Here is a 19271-nt window from a genome sequence, read left to right on the forward strand (position 1 = left end):
TCATTGCACCATTTAATTTAGGTAAATACTCTATTCTAGCGATGAATCTAACCCAGAAACATTCACAGTAAGAACATTAAATGTTTTTTTGTCTACTAATATTTCTTGTAAATATATTTTTGCAGAGTTTCGTCAGCAAAACAATCCAAAAATACTTTAAATAACAGTGCAACCCACTGAAGAGATGCATGTCTATCCCTCACATCCTCGCTTTCATTTTCATCAAAGATGGCGCTGCTGTCAGCACACCAGAAGACATATCCATCATGCGCTGCCACACACTTTCCTCTAGATGGCGCAATTGAAGCATTGCAAAACGGGAAATAAACAATGGCAATAATCCAGTTACCTTCTAGGCGGAGACTAGTCTGTGCCCATCTAACTTGTAAAACATACAATTTTTATTTAATAATGCTTTCTGTCAGGAAACATAATGAAGAATTAAACATTTTTCAAGTCTATTGCATGCTTAATCGAAAATTAAACAAAAAAGATTTAACATCCTTGCCAAACTTTTAACACTGCTGTTATAAGCATTTAATCTTTCGATATCTCTGCTGTTTATTGTGCAGCTTGATCACTTTGTCTGTTCCCCTTAGAGAAACAGAGAACTTCTGATCACAGTTGTTGCATAGGTGAACTCGTTTTTACATTTCTTTGCGACATCAAAGCTACTTTTTCGCTCTGGGAGACGTTTCGTATCTCCGTTGACGTTTTGCTGCTTCCATCTCTCTTACTTTCTCCCTCTCTCCCCTATTTTCGCACATCACCTTCTTCCCAGAGGTCTTTCCGAGCCTTGGCATGCTGAACGCGGATGTGGAACTGTTTTTCTGATGTTTTCTGATGATGAAAAACATCAGAAAAATTCTGATCCTCAAGGCCGGAGCTCCTGCTGTTTTGGACATATAGTTCTTCTCAGAACAGAGGCTTTTATCCTCCTCTTCTTCTCTTTCTCGTATCTTAGCCACGTGTTGTAGGCCTAGCTAAACTGTGCCATGCCATTTAACTAATGTTGTTTACGCCTGAAAATGCCATAAATTGATCTGCATTAATCTGTGACTTCTGTGACATTTAACTCTAGGTGTTGAACTTTGCTGCATAATTCATCTGTTTGTGCTGAATGAGAGCCTAGCTCAAATTGTGCCGCTTGAGAAGTGTGCTATAACATTTACAAGCAATCAGACTTGTTTTCTGAGTGCTTTAGCATGCTGCTTGGCAAGTGTGTTCTGAATGGATTAAAAAAAATGTCTTTAATTACACCGTCATGTCGTTCCAAACACTCAAGACTTTCGTTCATGTGGAACACAAATGAAGATCTTTTTGATGAAATCTGAGGGATTTCTGTCCCTCCATTGACAACTACCACTTTAAACGCTTTAAACGACATCAGACGATGAATAGCTAAGGGTCTTATCTAGTAGGACCCTTCGAGTCATGACTCGAAAAAAGATTTCTTCATTTTGATGGACGAGTTTGAACAGGAGAGTCACGAATGCTTATCACAGAACAGAGCAAAGCAACCATTTGTGCTTATAAAACTTAAAGTTTGCATTTATTTTTTAAATGACCAATCGTTTCGCTAGATAAGACCCTTATTCGTCGTCTGGTGTCATTTAAAGCCCTTTGAAGCTGTACTGAAACTCTCATTTGGACCTGGAACCGTTTGGTTCCCATTGAAGTCCATTGTATGGAGAAAATCCTGGAATGTTTTCATCAAAAACCTTAATTTCTTCTCGACTGAAGAAAGAATGACATGGACATCTTGGATGACATGGGGGTGAGTAAATTATCAGCAAAAGTTTTTTTTAAAAGTGAACTACTGTTTAATACCAGGTGTAAACAGGGCCTATAGAGAACACCTTAAACTACCTAGCAACATGTCAAAATGCTCAGAACTACTTAAATAATTTTATAATAACTGGAATGAAATAGCAAATACAATTCTCAATATCCTTATCCTTATAATCTAAAATCAAGTTTCTCTAAAATTGTTTATAGCCTCTTCCTTCAATACAAACAACCGTTCTCTCCATTCATGTGCTAGGGGGTTAGAAATCATACTTTGTCATAAAACAGGAATAATTTCATGGTTCTTCTCTGAAACGTGCCTGTGTATCCCCCATGTGTGTTTTGTGCTGTGCTCAAGGCTGATTATACATGCATTTGTTTAGTTGTTGTCCCCTTGATTCATTGTCTTCTGAAATGATCTTTAAAAAGGTTTTCAGCCAAAGGGCTGATGGGAAATGAGGCTTGGCTGGTAGATCCAACTTCTTCTTGATTAGGAGCAATCAACAGTAACAGGGCTGGTGGTTACTCATTTTAAAAAGACATTAGAGATGTGCTCAGCAAAGCCTTCTGGGTGGTGATCACCACCAAACCATCTCTGGATTGGATCTGTGATTTGGGCTCTCTGATCATTAGGGTTTCTGTCCTTAAGCCTTTGTTTAATAGACATTCAGATGCTGTAATGGATCTAATGACTTTCTCTTTCCAATCGCAGGTCATGTGCCTTCAAGATTTTTTCGGGGAGGAGGACATCTACATCGCATGCGGCCCGGAGAAGTTCCGTTACCAGGATGACTTCCTGTTGGATGAGAGCGGTAAAGAGCTCTTCTGTAGTTTCCTTTGTGTCCATTTCAACAAAAGAATGCATGATCTCATCAGCATAAGGCCTGTGTGGATGGCTTCTTCCACCTACACACAAACTTTCTCTTTGTCCCATCTTGAATGAAGAACATCCTGTTACCATTTAGTTCATAAGCAACTAATGAATGAGTCCATTAAAAATTCATCACATAAATGTGGAATAGAAAAGAAAGGCATATTCCCCTTTAACGCCTACACCAACCACTTCTGGGTTTTTGCCATGTCTACTTAGATAGACATCACTCACTCCCTCTCTCCTTTGCCCCATAATTCCCTCATTGGATGTAAAAACTATCTATCTATCTATCTATTCAATTCAAATTGCTTTATTGGCATGACTGTACATATTACAATATTGCCAAAGCTTGTAACACATAGTATAGTGAAGACATCAATTATAATAACCAAGTATTATAACAACTAAATTGAAATGTACAAATTAAATTAATTGCAAAGAATAACAGTGTAACAGATTATAATTTCTATGAATGTTTGATACCACTTTTGATATCTATCTATCTATCTATCTATCTATCTATCTATCTATCTATCTATCTATCTATCTATCTATCTATCTATCTATCTATCTATCTATCTATCTATCTATCTATCTATCTATCTATCTATCTATCTATCTATCTATCTATCTGTCTGTCTGTCTGTCTGTCTGTCTGTCTCTCTATCTATCTATCTATCTATCTATCTATCTATCTATCTATCTATCTATCTGTCTCTCTCTCTCTCTCTCTTTATCTTTATCTGTCTGTCTGTCTGTCTGTCTCTCTATCTATCTATCTATCTATCTATCTATCTATCTATCTATCTATCTATCTATCTATCTATCTATCTATCTATCTATCTATCTATCTATCTATCTATCTATCTATCTATCTATCTATCTGTCTCTCTATCTATCTATCTGTCTGTCTATCTATCTGTCTGTCTATATGTCTATCTATCTATCTATCTATCTATCTATCTATCTATCTATCTATCTATCTATCTATCTATCTATCTATCTATCTATCTATCTATCTATCCGTCTGTCTGTCTGTCTGTCTGTCTGTCTGTCTGTCTGTCTGTCTGTCTGTCTGTCTGTCTGTCTCTCTATCTATCTATCTATCTATCTATCTATCTATCTATCTATCTATCTATCTATCTATCTATCTATCTATCTATCTATCTATCTATCTATCTATCTGTCTCTCTATCTATCTATCTATCTGTCTCTCTATCTCTCTCTCTTTATCTATCTATCTATCTATCTATCTATCTATCTATCTATCTATCTATCTATCTATCTATCTATCTATCTATCTATCTATCTATCTATCTATCTATCTATCTATCTATCTATCTATCTGTCTCTCTCTCTCTCTCTCTTTATCTATCTATCTATCTGTCTCTCTCTCTCTCTCTCTCTCTCTCTCTCTTTATCTATCTATCTATCTATCTATCTATCTATCTATCTATCAATCTATCCGACCTAATTGATAATTGTATTGAGTTATTACCAGTGGCTATTACCGAATTAGAGTTGCACTTTACCGAACAAATTAAATAAAGAATATCAGAGGATTTATCACGGTGGATTAGTGCGAGTGCAGTCAATCATGAGTAGAGATTTAATTATGAAGGCACTAGTAGAGGGACACGTGCCGTTCTAATGAGTTTTGATCAGAGCCGAGAGGAACATATGAAGCATGCCGATGGCGAGATGGTCGGAGCCAAAATGGCAGTCTTTGACGACAAAGATTTCCCTCAAGAACACATATTTAATATAATAGGAGCAGAATTGGGACCCCATAACAGCACTTTGTCAGTGATATCCCATGTTCATTTTTATTTCTACTATAAGTTATTGTCGATAAACACGATTATGTAAGGCTGTGATTAACAATTGAGATGTTTTTACTGTATTAGGAGGTGATTTGTTAGTATGGAGAGATACGGGCTGAATCTTGCTCTCTAAATGTAACTCCATTGAGACAAAGAGTAGAGTGGCATTCTGCCCTTCAATAAATCCCTGCCTTAATAGGCTGTGGCATTTACTGTCATAACTGGTGTCGCAGTTATATTGCTTTCTGAATGTATTATGTACACAGAGTTATTGCAGCAAAAGCAAAAATGGGACAGATAAACACGGAGCATGCGAGAAGCTAAGCTAAGCAGCGCTTCGTCTCTAATGTAATCCCCAGTCTCTGATCTATGTTCAGGGTTAAGGCACTGCCATCTTTCTGATCACGCTTGCATAAATGCGCTTCAACAAGCAGACTGTTTTTGAAGGAGGATTAATTTAGTACTTCCGTTTAAGGATTATCTTTGGGAAGAGTTTTAGTTTTAGAGGACTTTTAAAGAGGATTTGAGATCAATCAAACTAGAGAGTCATTTAGTGGTGTGATATTAAAAACTATTGAAATAGTGAAAAGTAAGCAATCATCATTTACTTACCCTTTCTCGTTCTTTCTTTCAACCATGGTCTCCCTTGACATTTTTCAAAATATCTTTCTTTGTTTCTGATAGATAGCAGAAGGGCAACATACCAAAAACTAAAACTTTCTGAAATGCACATTTATTTTTCAGCTGCCAAATACTAGTGCTTTTGTTAGTTTTTCAGACTTTTGGACTTCACTAATGTGTTTTTTGTTGTGTGACAGAGTGCCGGGTAATGAAATCAATGTCCTATGGGAAGATGGGGTCTTTAAACAGAAGCTCTCCCAGAAGCTTTGCCCTTTCCAGACGCAGCAAGTCTCCTTCTGGATCAGGTAATGATCATATGTGCTACAGCAAATGCTTCTCTGAATAGTTTCTTCTCAAACATTGTCGATTTGAACATTTAAAAGATGATGATTAACTTCTCGCATCAGATAAAAACAAAGTAATAGGAAGTCACGTGTGACAGCTCTCCGTGCAATAAAGCACCCCTCTGTGTGTGCACCCCTGGAGCGGAGTGTGTTTGCTGGCTTCAGTGGAATTGCATTTGGATATAGCTGTCGGATTCAGAAGGGCACATCCCGGTGGAGAGGAGTCAAAGATGAGAGAAATGAGATATTGAGGCACAGGCAGGGAAGTAGATGGGGTGATGAGAGAGAAAGAGAGAGAGAGAGAGAGAGAGAGAGAGGAGATGGAGGGGGTAGTGTGACTCAGTCTTGCAGATCCACATCAACTGTTCTGCAATGAATACTGTTGTGCGTGTGATCTGAATTATAGGCACTATGCGGTTTGCTTTTGTTCCAGTTTGCACTGGTGATTACCATATGCCATGTTACAATACATGCATGCTACTCCATCCATATTCCAAAAAGATAATAGTATTAAAGGTGTTAAAGGGTACTTTGGATTGAATGCAAAGTCTAAATTGAACTGCAAACCAGACTGTGCATTGCTTATTTATTCGATTTTAGGCATAAAGGTATGAATGAGTCTTTCTAGGGGGGAAAAAATCAGCTGTTTATGGAAAAAAAAAAAAAATGCTTTACTGTGTATCTGTGCTCTAGTTTTTTTAACAAAGACCGCCTTTGCGTCTTCACCTCTGTAAGATGTGTGGCAGAGACGTCTAGAAGCTGCTGGTTAATATTTTTTTTCCCCTGTATCCGTTATATGATTGGCTTAAATCGTACCAGTTGAATCTCTATGAGTAGAGGTTTGGCTTAGAGTTCTATCCAGTCGTCATGGAGACGCCGGCTTAGGGAGCTGTGCCTTGGAGACAATAGAGGTGCCCATATATGGGCGTCCTTTCCTGTTTGGCAGGCTCAGTGAAAGCAGGCTCAGAGAGTGTGGCTCATCACTTCAAGTCAGCAGACACCCGCAGACGTGATCCATAAAAGCATGGAATCGGTTACACTTTGAGTGATTGGTGTGCCAGTCATACATTTTCACAATACAGGCTCGTTAATCCTATAAGAAACCCCGGGGTGAGGGAGAATGTGCCAGGTTTGCAAAGGTTTCATTACTGGTCTGGTTTAAGAATGAATTTACTGCGGTCTGCAAAGTTTGATGATCGTTTCGAAATAAAGTGCTAAGAAATTAAAAAGTTGTAGACATAATGATGGGTATGTTGGTTCTTTAGCTGCCTGGGTTCTCAAACAGAAGGTCAATGGAGAGCATAGGCTGTAGAATTTTCTTAAATACTAATCCCGTTTTTTAATTATTGTCTTAACCCTATAAAGCCTACTGTATTATATTTGAGATTTTTAAAGGGATAGTTCACTTTGAAATTCATTTTTGAAGTGTTTTAGCTTACCTCAAGGGCATGCAAGATGTAGGTGTCTTTGTTTCCGCAGTATTTTCTATTTTGATATTTTTTAGGTCAAACCGTTTTTGTCTGTCAGTCATATAATGGAGGTCTATGGTCACCACCTCAAAGAGCATGCACAGAGAAGTCCAACTTAAACATGATTTAATGACTCGTAAATGGAAGTACACGTTGATGGCCTAAGACACAAAACGAGTGGTTTGTGTGAGAAAACGAACAGTATTTATATCGTTTTTACCTGGGGTTGGTCTCTGGGTCTGTAATGTTTAATTTTTAGGGGTTATTTAATTTAGTCTCCACCTGCAGCTAAAGCATTAAAACCTATGCCTTACACGTCTTTATTTCCCGCTCTCCTATTAGGAGTCCCACACTGGTGTAGGCAGGTGTATACTAAGTGGAGGCGTCCTGTACTTTCTCAGCAAGACCAGTGGACAGATATGATTGCACTTGCAATTTTGTAGCTGTTGCGTTGCTGTTTGGTTATTGTTACTTCTAGGTTGTAGCCAATGTCATTGTATTCACAGGTACCAGAAAAAACGACGGCCAATTTATAGACTAAAAATTCCCGTCACTGAAAGGATCAAACCGACTGGCTGATAAACAAGCATCTGCCTTTTAATCTGTCAGACAGCATAGGTCAAATGTGAGATATTTCTTGGGATGAATCAGATAAGTGATATCAAGAAAGGTCTAGCTGTCCTTACTTTAAGTGTCTCTGAGTGAAGCTGCTCACTGTATGAGTGCTGTTTATATAATACACCCTGTCAGGCTAAGTATAGCACATTGATTTCTGTTTGAGAGTGGCCTGTACCCCTTTAAACACACATGAACGCACTTTTGGTGAATTTCTATACAAATGGCAATGATGTACTGTTTGTGTAGTTACGAGAAGCCTTTTGTTTTTTAACACAACGAAAAACTGAAGCCCATGTCATCCTGCGAATTATTCACAGTTTGAGCGGTACGATCAAGTGTTGAGCTTGACAACACATTTAGAGGTGCTTTAACAAAGGAGACACAGCGAGACAGACATAAACAGCCTCTCTCTGTCATATTTATCAACAACTGTGTGGTATGGCGGAGATGGTTCATTACAGACTGCATGTCTTTCTGTGCCTGTCCTATTTACTGAAGGCATCCTTACTAAGGATTTCTGATCTATAATCTTAGGTCGTTCTCTTTACAAATTTCTGTTAAGCTTTTCTTTGAATTTTCACGGAGGAGCTTTGCCTTGTAGTCGACTGATTTTTTTTTTTATCTCAGCAGTTTATCTGAGTAAACTTTAATTAGAGCACCAGAGAATAATCTTTAATCAGCTTGAAACACTGCTGGCTGACTGTCCTCGGGAAATGAAGAGCTGCTCCTGTCAGTCTAATTCAGAGACCTTGTTATTATTCTTACTGTGTAATTCTAGCCAGTTGCTCAGCTCGTTACTGACAAACCCACAAACAGCTCATTAACCCATTAGCATGTGCCCTACAGCAGGAAAACTGAACTAAAACTTTTGTTAACGCATGTTTATTATTGTGTATGAATCATCGTTGCACGTTATTCCAAAAAAAAGTGAAAGTGCATTCACTTGGAATGACAACAGAAGTTATAGCTAAAAAAGTCTGTAAAAATAGGACCCTATGCACAGTAAAACTGGTAATAGGGAAATACTTTCTGTATTGATTTTTTCTCAGGTGTTTAATGCTTGAAGAAAATATACATAAACTAAAAATCTATTTTTATAGATTTTTTCTTATAGTGTAGGCTGCAGGCTACTGGCTTTTACGTTTACATTTATGCATCTGTAATTTTTTTTTATCCAAAGTGATTTATGTATTGTATTCCATATTGCACATATTTTATCAGTTCATGCATTCTCCGGGAATCAAACTCATGACCTTGGTGCTAGCCCCATACTCTACAGTTTGAGCCCTAATAGCAACATCCAAGTCAAGTCTCAAGTCTTTGAGTCCAAGTCAAGTCTCAAGTTTTTGAGTCCAAGTCAAGTCTCAAGTTTTTGAGTCCAAGTCAAGTCTCAAGTCTTTGAGTCCAAATCAAGTCTCAAGTTTTTGAGGTCAAGTCAAGTCTCAAATTTTTGAGTCCAAGTCAAGTCTCAAGTTTTTGAGTCCAAGTCAAGTCTCAAGTTTTTGAGTCCAAGTCAAGTCTCAAGTCTTTTAGTCCAATTCAAGTCTCAAGTCTTTGAGTCCAAGTCAAGTCTCAAGTCAAGTCTCAAGTCAAGTCTCAAGTCTTTGAGTCCAAGTCAAGTCTCAAGTCTTTGAGGTCGAGGTCCAATTCAAGTCTCTCAAGTCTTTGGGGTACAAATCCAAGTCAAGTCTCAAGTCTTTCAATCCAAGTCAAGTCTCAAGTCTTTGAGTCCAAGTCAAGTCTCAAGTCTTTGGGGTACAAGTCCAAGTCTTTGAGTCCATGTCAAGTCTCAAGTCTTAGAGTCCAAGTCAAGTCTTTGAGTCTCAAGTCTTTGGGGTACAAGTCCAAGTCTTTGGGGTACAAGTCCAAGTCTTTGAGTCCAAGTCAAGTCTTTGAGTCCAAGTCAAGTCTCAAGTCTTTGAATCCAAGTGCCCGTTTTGCTCAAAAAAATATTTCCTTTCGGAAAGTACAATGATTTGTGAATGTTGTTTTGACTTTTATATTAATAATAGAGATATCAAATTAATTGGCCGATATTGGCATCATTTTTTTTTTACAAATTATCTAACTGATGAGGAAACGGATAAGAAACCTTAAACCCTGTTATCTATCTTTTTGTTATCTGAATTTGAATTTATTGACAGGATAGCCCCTTGAGATGTAACATCTCATTTTCAAAGGGGTCCTAAAAACATAAACAATTTACAACACATACAACATAAAACAAAACAACATTACAACATTTCAAAAACAAAAGAAAAAGAAAACTACAAAGACAAAAGAAAATAAAAAAAATAATTTCACTAGAATCATGCCAATTATTGCTATTTAAAAAGAAAAGAAAATCTGTCTGTATCACTGTTTGTCTGCAATAAAAGCCTTTGAAAAGTCATGTTTGTTTGTATGTTGGTGATGGAATCATTTTTTTTTCATAGCCCTTTTTGCATAGAAACTGATATACTGTATCCTGGTCCACTCTGTCTTGCTCCTCTCTGAAAGCCTGTTGTGCATATCACATAGATGCACCATAAATAGAAATTTCATTAAAAATGTCCACTGTGAGACAGATGTGCTTTTGTGAATGTACTCAGAGCAGAGCGCCACAGAAGACAGACAGAACCACTATCTGGATGCTCAGTATACTTTAATAATGCAGTAGTGTGTTTATACAGTATATAGTGTATTGCATAACTTGTGTGTTAACATGTAAAATGTTCATTCTAATGCCATATAAATACTTTATTTTTTTAATATTTCCACTATAATTTCTCATTTTTTAATGTCTAATATTAATTTCTAAAGCCACTTTTTTATAATGTCCATTCAAAGATTTACTCATCTGCGCCAATATGTAATGTCTTTTGAACTGCCCTTCAGGCTTTTCTCTGGTCATATTTGTGTGATGAATTTAATAAAAAATTTGTAACCAATTAAAACATAATCATGTCTTCTGTAACAAATCGTAAGTCATTCATATTCAGACAGAAGTTTTTTCTGTTGAGCTGTATGGGAGTGTTAGATCAGGTCAGGGGAGGACACTCTTTTACGGTCCCTTTTGGATCATATCCTCGCTTTGAATTATGGACAAAGGGTCAGGTGCAAACTGCACCTGGTGTGAAAAAGAGAGAAGTAAACAACAGAGAGAGAGAGAGAGAGAGTGAAAGAGAGAGGTCACATCACTGGATCCATCCTCCCACAGCTGAGCATGTTACACAAGAGCAAACTCAGAGTCATTTTTCTCTTTTCAGTGTCTAAATTTATATTTGTATTAAAAACCCTGCTTACATATCCCATACATAAACTATGGGCATTCTCCCAGCAGTCTCCTGCAATGCTGTAAAATCCACTATAGGTCCATCGTTTATGTTTGTGTATTTATGGGGGAGTGCTGGAAGGGGGGAATAAATTCCACCTCAGGTTATGAACAGGATATTTGATTACTTTCAGTCATGAAAATGGATGTACATTTGAGCTGTCAAACCTTCCGCTCACAATGAAAACATTCATTATTATTCATGGTGTGATCAAATGAGGAACATTTATCAGAATCAGTTATTCTTAAACTGATACTTGGTCCTCAATCCAGTCCAGTTTTGAAAATTCCTTGTTTTAGACGTCCTTAACCCAAAAGGGGTTTAAGGATATTTGGAAACCCTTGTCTCCGGCGGTGGGACAGCTTGTTTCCATTTCTGACAGGGAACTTTGAGAGCGTGTTGGAGAACTAACCCGAAAATAAAACAGTGATGCATCATTAATTCGCATCAAATTAATGAAGCACCACAGATTGTGCTAATGAGTGTACTTCTTCCACCCAGTTCTTCCACACACACACACACACACACACACACGCGCGTCTGGTTTACTATCTTTGTGAGGACTCTCCATAGAATATGGTTTACTGAACAATCTGTATATTGTGTCCCCTTACACCGCCCCTACCCCATCACAGGAAACATTCTGCATTTTTACATTTCCCCAAAAAATTTTATAAGCGTGTTTACCCATGGGGACCTCAATTTAGGTGTGGATTTTTTGTGTGGATTCAGGTTTAAGTCCCCACCGGGATAGAAAAAGATACACAAACACACACATTAGTTTTACATATTGATGAAGACAAAAGAAGTGTTTTTTATATTAAGGTGAAAACTTGGCCTTCATACAAATCTCTTAATATTCAAAGTAAAAATATGATTTGAAAGTTTATGAGCCTTTTAAATAGTAAAATACCTCTTGAAATGTCTTCACAAGTTTTTTGGGCATATTTATCCCAGATAGCACAAGTCTATTTGATGTGATGTTTACATCTGGAAGATGTATTTCTAAGAGTGTTTGCTCATCTGCAATACGTCTATAAGACGTTTCCTGTCAGATGTCAAATAGACATTTAGAAGATGTCTTCTTCTAAACGTCTATTTGACATCTGACAGGAAACTTCCTATAGACGTATTGCAGGTGAGCAAACACTCTTAGAAATACATCTTCCAGATGTAAACATAACATCAAATAGACTTGCGCTATATGGGATAAGGAAAATTGCCAAAATGTTGCCAAAACAGCAAAATCTGTAAAACACACTCAAGTCATGCATTTCAAAGAGAACTTTGTCTATTAAAAAAATTAAAAACTCAGTTCAGTGTTTTTGTTTTGGCCAAAAACTAACCACTTTCAATAATAATAGTCTGAACGCTGACAGTATTGACATCTAACAAGCTATAATTGATCTTTGTGTCGTTCCTGTAAACACCACATAGATCACAAAGGGTCATGTTGACAAATTGCTTTTATAAAGAAGCACTTTTTATAGGCTTTTTAAAACATCTTATCTTGTGTTATTCAAAAACGAAAGAAATGAATCAATAGCTAAATAATCATATAAATGCCTGAAAACAAATAATACAAAAATGAATAAATAAATTGCCTAACGTTACCTGAGATCAAATAGGCTAACCAATTAAATAACGCCACATTTTAAGTAGGTTCATTGCTTGGTCATTCGACGTTGTTTTCACCACACATTGGAAATTACTATTTCATGTTAAAATACGGTAGTGTTTATGTTTGAATCTGGCCGTGGTTCGAGTGCCATTAAAGGTCTGTCGTCGGTGAGAAGATTCGGCGCGTTTCCACCATTACCTCAGCCCGCGCGCCTCCCACTTACCGTACTGCACTGGCTCAGGCGCGCGTCACAGCCACGCAAGCAGGCTGCGAGCCAATGAGCGCTCAGCGGCTCACGCGCTGTACTCCGCTCTGCTCGCCGCTGCTCCATTCATTGGAATCCGCGCTCAGCGAGTGCTGTTGCTTTCTGCCGCCTGGAATAGCACTGTGTCTCAAGATGCTGCAATACGAAGGTAGGAGAGGCGGATTCAGTGCTCTTTTACGGAAACTGGCTTTTACTTTTCATGACGGAGTCGGAGATTGAAAGTGATGTTTATTCAGCTGGTTTGATGCCAGAGTCAGAATCATTCTTATTTGAAATGTAAACATGTAAATCAGTATGCTATTGATTTCTGATTGAATTAGTCTGTAGGGACGGCCGAGAATAGTGTTGATGCACATTTTATTTAAAAACGTTTTAACTTGATATAAGGCTATTCCCATAGCTATTTGTCTGCTCTAAATAAAATAGTTTGGAAATCTACAATTTATCACTGGAATGTTTATGTCATTTCAAGCATTTGAACAGCAAGTAACATTGGAAGCATATGTGTGTTTTATATACTAAATTACACATTTTTGACAGTAGCACCTGACATAATTAGTTTGGCCTAGTTCATGATTAATATTTTATCATTTTTATGTATTTAAAAATTCATTGCATGAAAATACGTTGGTTTATTTCTGTTATACCTTCACTAAGCTTTGACCTTTTCCATTCATTCATATGCTCAAATCTGCTGCTTTTATTCAAATTTAAAAGTGAATAAGAAAGAATATGTTGCATTTAAAATATATATTTATTTTTTGCTACCCATTTTGACAAAGGATGTTTTTATGTCCTGGTGACATTGTAACAAGATTGTTAAACTGGCAAGGGACGCTACCTAATCTGTATCAGCAAATAGGGGCATTGTTCTGTGAATATGAATCAGCTTGGTGTTGACTGAGAGTTTGGATCTTCTCAGTGGCCTGTAGTGCAGTCATACCATGACTGATGGGCCTTGGAAGATGTGAGTGTGTAAGGATTTGTGCCACTGGGTGTGTGTGGCACTCTATCCGCAGATGATTTGTTTAGGGATGCGAATGTGGGAAGCAGGAGCAGCTGTGTGGGTGATTTCTTCTTTATTTAATGACAGGCTTTTTAAGATCTCCCTTTTTGAATATAAGAGCGCTGGCAGCCTCCTGGGGCGCTTGGAATATTTGCTGAGCTTCATTCACAAACTTTTTTTTCGTGAACTCAAGCATTTTCCTCTTTCCCCTTGTAGTGAATGGGACCCCAGCCAGTCAGCTGTCCACACCCCATTCGGCAAAGTCGCCAAGTCCGTCTCCCACCAGCCCGGGGAGCTTGAAGAAACGCAAGGTAAGACAATATTCCTTCTTCAATCACCAAACATGATCCTCAGATCTGCTTTCCATGTGGTGGATTTGATATCATCTATCATCTAAACCTAATTCTACTCATGTCCTTTATAAAGTGTTTACCCAGTATATGGCGTGATTTGAGTGTTCAAGGGCCAGTTGCATAAACATAGCCGCTAACTGTAACCATAGCAGTTTATGACGGCTAACCAGTCTTACTTTTTGAATCCAAATGAAACCAATTTACCTTTTTATGTAACTGACTGACCAGTCTTGAAGAAAAAATGAGATGACTAACATGTAGTCTAAGCAGTTTATGCAACCAGCCACAGATTCTTCTCCACTTAGATAGAACATCCTTTTGCCATCCGCCACCATCCGGGGCACCATATAACACCCTACTTCTATGTTCTCAGGAAATGGACAAGGCCCTCATTGACAGCACAGCTTAACTTCAAAGTGGCGCTAAGATCCAGTCAATCCTTAATCTGGGCCACCACTTTTGGAGATTTTATGTGCTATTTCTGTCTTTACTGGACTTTGAGTGTGAAAGTCCATTAAAATCATCTATGGAGAATGAATTCTGCTTGTAGTAGAGCAGCAATCATCAAGTCCAGGATCCAAAATTAACTTTTGCCATTGTCTGCCAATGGCGAGTATTTGAGAAAATTGACCATTAATACCACCAACACCGCAGTATATTACATGACTTGAAACAAATTGTATGAAATAATAGTCATATTTTCACTGATGCGAGCGATTAAATATTTCTTACTTGCCATGAAGCTTTATTTTTCAAGATTTCTGTTTTAAAAATATATTTAATTTGAGGTTTTTTTTAGCAATTTCCCCCAATACCAATATTTCTTACCTGCCACGAAGCTTTATTTTTCAAGATTTCTATTTTAAAATATATTTAATTTGAGGTTTTTAGCAATTTTCCCCTAATACCAATATTTCTTACCTGCCACAAAGCTTTATTTTTCAAGATTTCTTTTTTAAAAATATATTTAATTTGAGGTTTTTTAGCAATTTCCCCCTAATACCAATATTTCTTACCTGCCACGAAGCTTTATTTTTCAAGATTTCTATATTTAATTTGAGGTTTTTAGCAATTTTCCCCTAATACCAATATTTCTTACCTGCCACGAAGCTTTATTTTTCAAGATTTCTATATTTAATTTGAGGTTTTTAGCAATTTTCCCCTAATACCAATATTTCTTACCTGCCACAAAGCTTTATTTTTCATGATTTCTGTTTCAAAATATATTTAATTTGAGGTTTTTAGCAATTTCCCCCAATACCAATATTTCTTACCTGCCATGAAGCTTTATTTTTCATGATTTTTATTTAAAAAATATTTTGTATTTAAGATTTTAGCATTTTTTCCCCTAGCAGTTTGACAAGTTGCACAAGTTGTGTCAAGATGATATACTTTCTGTGGCACTTGTAAAAAATAAATTTGCTATTTTGTTTTAAATTTATTATTTTCTTTTTTTTCTAAAGTGATATATTTCTCTGATAAGTGTCAACACATGAAGTTCTGCAGGAAAAAAATTGCATCCTGCATTTTTTACTCAAGTACAAGTTTTTAATTGATTGAATCGCTCGGATCGCTTACATTAGTTACAATATGACTAGTCACTCACTACAATTTGTTTCAAATTATGTAAAATACTGCGATTTCTAATAATATTACCTGTCAATTGGCCATTAATGTTTTATTTACTGACCAAAACCAATATTACTCACATTTGGTGCTTGGCGAGTGCGAGTTTTGGACCCTGATTGGGACTGTATGGTGGGGAAAGAGAAATTGCATAAAACATGCTGTTGAAGGAACATGCAACTCACCAGTTCATTTTTTTTTCACCTAGAAACACACTTTACCATTGGGTTTCAGAGGCCAGTGTGTGTGTGAGTGGGAAGAGTTTGTGCACGTGACCAGATCAAAGTGTCTCCAATCCTGCATAGACTAATGCAAGGAGGTTTAATGCAGTAGAAATTTCTTCTTCCCAGTGCAGTTTCTCTCAGGTTATTACATGAGCCTTAAACACTAGTGATTACTCTGACTGTCTCTCTCTTCAGAGTCTCTCTGTCTTCCATTCTTTCTGAATGTCTGTCCACTCCTGCTTCTTCGCTCTACAGCATACAAATGTTCACTACAGTATGTTGAGCTTTTGGGTCACTTCAGATCCAGCTGCAGGTGTAGAGCCAGTCAATTCATATGCTGATATTGATTAATCAGGAACTGTTAGCCACTATCTGACCTTAAAGGGATAGTTCACTTTGAAATTAATTTTTGGTTTGTTTAGCTTACCTCAAGGTCATCCAAGATGTAGGTGTCTTTGTTTCCGCAGTAGTTTCAATTTTGATATTTTTAGGTCAAACCGTTCTTGTCTGTCAGTCATATAATGGAGGTCTATGGTCACCACCTCAAATAGCATGCACAGAGAAGTCCAAATTAAACAGGATTTAATGACTCGTAAATGTAAGTACGCATTGATGGCCTAAGACACGAAACGAGCGGTTTTGAGAAAATGAGACGTATTTATATCGTTTTTAATTCTTGTAACCACAGCCAAGTGATCTCTCGAGCGGTTGGGGGAAAAAAATCTAAGTTGTCTGTTGATATATCGAAATCGTCTCCCGTGATTTCCTGTATATCTAAATATGTTTAGATCTTCACAGTGAAGGGTAACACTTCTGAAATCTCTGTAAACAACGAGTGACGTACACGCACGAGAGATCACTTCCGGCGCTTGTGCAGACCGAAGCTTGGATGTGTCTGTGGTTACTTACAAGTGGTAAAAAATGTTCGTTTTCTCACACAAACCGCTCGTTTCGTGTCTTAGTATCCCTTTAAATAGGGTTTTGAGGGTGTAGGTTCATAGAGAAACGTGTTATTTACATTAAGCATGCAAATAACATGCATGCAGCTGAATCCTCACCGACATAAATAAGCAAATCATTGGCTGCACCTTTAAGATCAAGTACAGCTCAACTTTTTATATTCGACATTGTGCCAGATTGCATTAGGATTGGCTAAACTTCCTCTTGTGGAAGAGTCTGACTTTTAATGATTTAGTGATTGAGTCGACGTGCCGGCAGAGAGACGGCGACTCTGGGCACGTTGTGTTCACCCTCCACCCGCTAGGAAACACTCTCAGATTCTCTTCATACTTTTCACTTATCTTGTACCGCAGCCTGAGCTCTCGAAAGTTGGATGATCTCTCTGCGGTTTGATTCTGTCAGATGGCTTTGCTCTCAGCTCATTGCTGTTGCAGAATGAGAATTTGGGACAGCCCAAAGCAGAGACGCATCTCAGCGTCTTTTACAACCATCTCCTGCATAAGTGGGTCAGGCTTTGAAAACCCCCCAGTGGAGTTTTGTGAATGAAGGAAGGAGAAAAAAAAACATTTTCATAAATATGATAGAAATGCAAAAGAACTGAATGTTCTCTGCTAAAAGGCTCAGAAGAAGCAGACACTTCTTTATACAGCTTATGAATTTATATGAGTCTCCGAATGTTGTTATCGCTGCTTTGTGGTTTGGTTAATCAATTAGTTTGCAGCGTATGCAAATACATTGCTAATGTGTGTAATTACAGCAGTTCTCCGCTAGCAATCCATTCTCCTGAAAATCCAAAGATTGCCAATTATAAACTTCTCGGATTGCTTATGCTACGGTTTTAAATGACCTTACTGCTTCCGCTTGAATGATTTGAACACTGATCATTACTACTGATTTATTATTAATTGGCTTTACCGCTCAAGCCTGTGTGAATTGCATTCAACGCATGACCCACTTTCAGAAATGAGGCACACAAGAGTGGAGGATCTATAATGGGAATATATACTGTGTGTGTGTGGCCTCTGTATCCGTAGGCATATCCCCTTCGTCGTCTCTCTTTTTTCCATGAACCCTCAGTTTCTCTGGGGAAGAATATGGAACACATGCGCATTTGACGCTATGGCGACAAATACATTTTTAATCGATGTCAAAACGCATCTAAAACAGTAACGCACCCTTTCAACGTGTATTAATCCATCGCAGTCTGGGTAAACAAGGTTGAATCAAGATAAACGAGGTTACAATTTCATTTGTATCATAGCTGTGAGATTAAATGGACATTTTGTTGGTTGGTTAACTAGGTAGGCTGTGTGTTTCCTGTTGCGTAACATGAAAAGTGAGGCCATCAAGCTCAAAATCACACATGTCTCTATCAGAGTTGAGTGCTGTTCAGGGTTGAATTGAGAACGCATCTGTCGCAAACAGGATGCAGAATTCCTTCTTTCCTATTTTGTTGTGATGGGCTTAGCCAATTCAATTAAAAATTTCATTAAAACACATTCTTCATCATCTCTATGGAATGATGATGTTCCTCAATCTGTCTGTTGGGTTGCATGCTCCTCACATTTTCCTTTGGTGTTTTTTTGTGGTTTTTTTTTTTTTTTCATTTTTGATGTTTAAATTACATTGTGTGTGTACTGTAAGTGTGCATGTGTTTTCATTCATTCCATAAACACTGATATCTCAAGTCAAGTGTTTTCATTTTTGAGTGAGCCATTCCTTTAACTGGTCACTTCATATTCATTTCAGAAAATAGTGTCTGATACCATGTAAATATTATCAGTTCTTTTTCTTTTTTAGTTTTCTGTCCTCTTGTGTTTCTATTGGTTCTCATTTGTTTGTTGTACCTTATTGTTTTTGACTCTGCTCAGTTATATATTTGCTTTATTGTCAATCAAGCAGTTATCTTTGTTTTTCTATTAGTTGTGTATCATAATCTAAATCTTAGAGGTTTTATATGTGTATAAGGCATGTCATTGTCTGGTCATTGTGTTATTTTTTTCCATAAAGCATGTCATGAAACCATTCCATCATGTACGTATGATTGAAGATACTAAATACATTAAACAGTGAGTCTCTTTATCTAGTACGAGCTCTTTACAAAATCATTTCGGTCCTCTTCTGTTTATTTGAGACAGTTTGGCTCAGAGTTGCTTTAATCACATTTTATTTATCCCAGACTTTGCGGATCCCAAACTAATTTTCCTTTTCAACTGCACAATCGCTTTAATGATGGTCCTGCGTTTAAAAAACAAATGAATGCAGACGGTCACAGAGTTAGTTAGATTACTGGTGTAGTTAATTTTCCCAATTTGGTCTTAATAGAGTTAAGAAGCAAAACCTTAGAGATTCTCTCCTCAGTAAA

General features: G+C 37.4%; 1 protein-coding gene across 3 annotated transcripts in view; it reads left to right on the top strand.

Moving 5' to 3' along the window:
* The window catches only part of dclk1a (doublecortin like kinase 1a), a 47978-nt gene that overhangs the window by 17001 nt on the left and 11706 nt on the right, over nt 1-19271 (top strand). For 2 of the 3 annotated variants that reach the window (XM_039676592.2, XM_039676589.2), the window contains exons 4-6: nt 2501-2600; nt 5304-5411; nt 13960-14054. In XM_039676592.2, coding sequence (XP_039532526.2) covers nt 2501-2600; nt 5304-5411; nt 13960-14054 — 303 coding nt within the window. Of the gene's footprint in view, nt 1-2500; nt 2601-5303; nt 5412-12783; nt 12886-13959; nt 14055-19271 lie in introns of those variants that run through there. The other variant, XM_039676593.2, reaches the window with a different exon arrangement.

This window comes from Pimephales promelas, chromosome 23, assembly GCF_988280905.1.
Source record: "Pimephales promelas chromosome 23, fPimPro1.hap1.1, whole genome shotgun sequence".
Taxonomy (NCBI): Eukaryota; Metazoa; Chordata; class Actinopteri; order Cypriniformes; family Leuciscidae; genus Pimephales; species Pimephales promelas.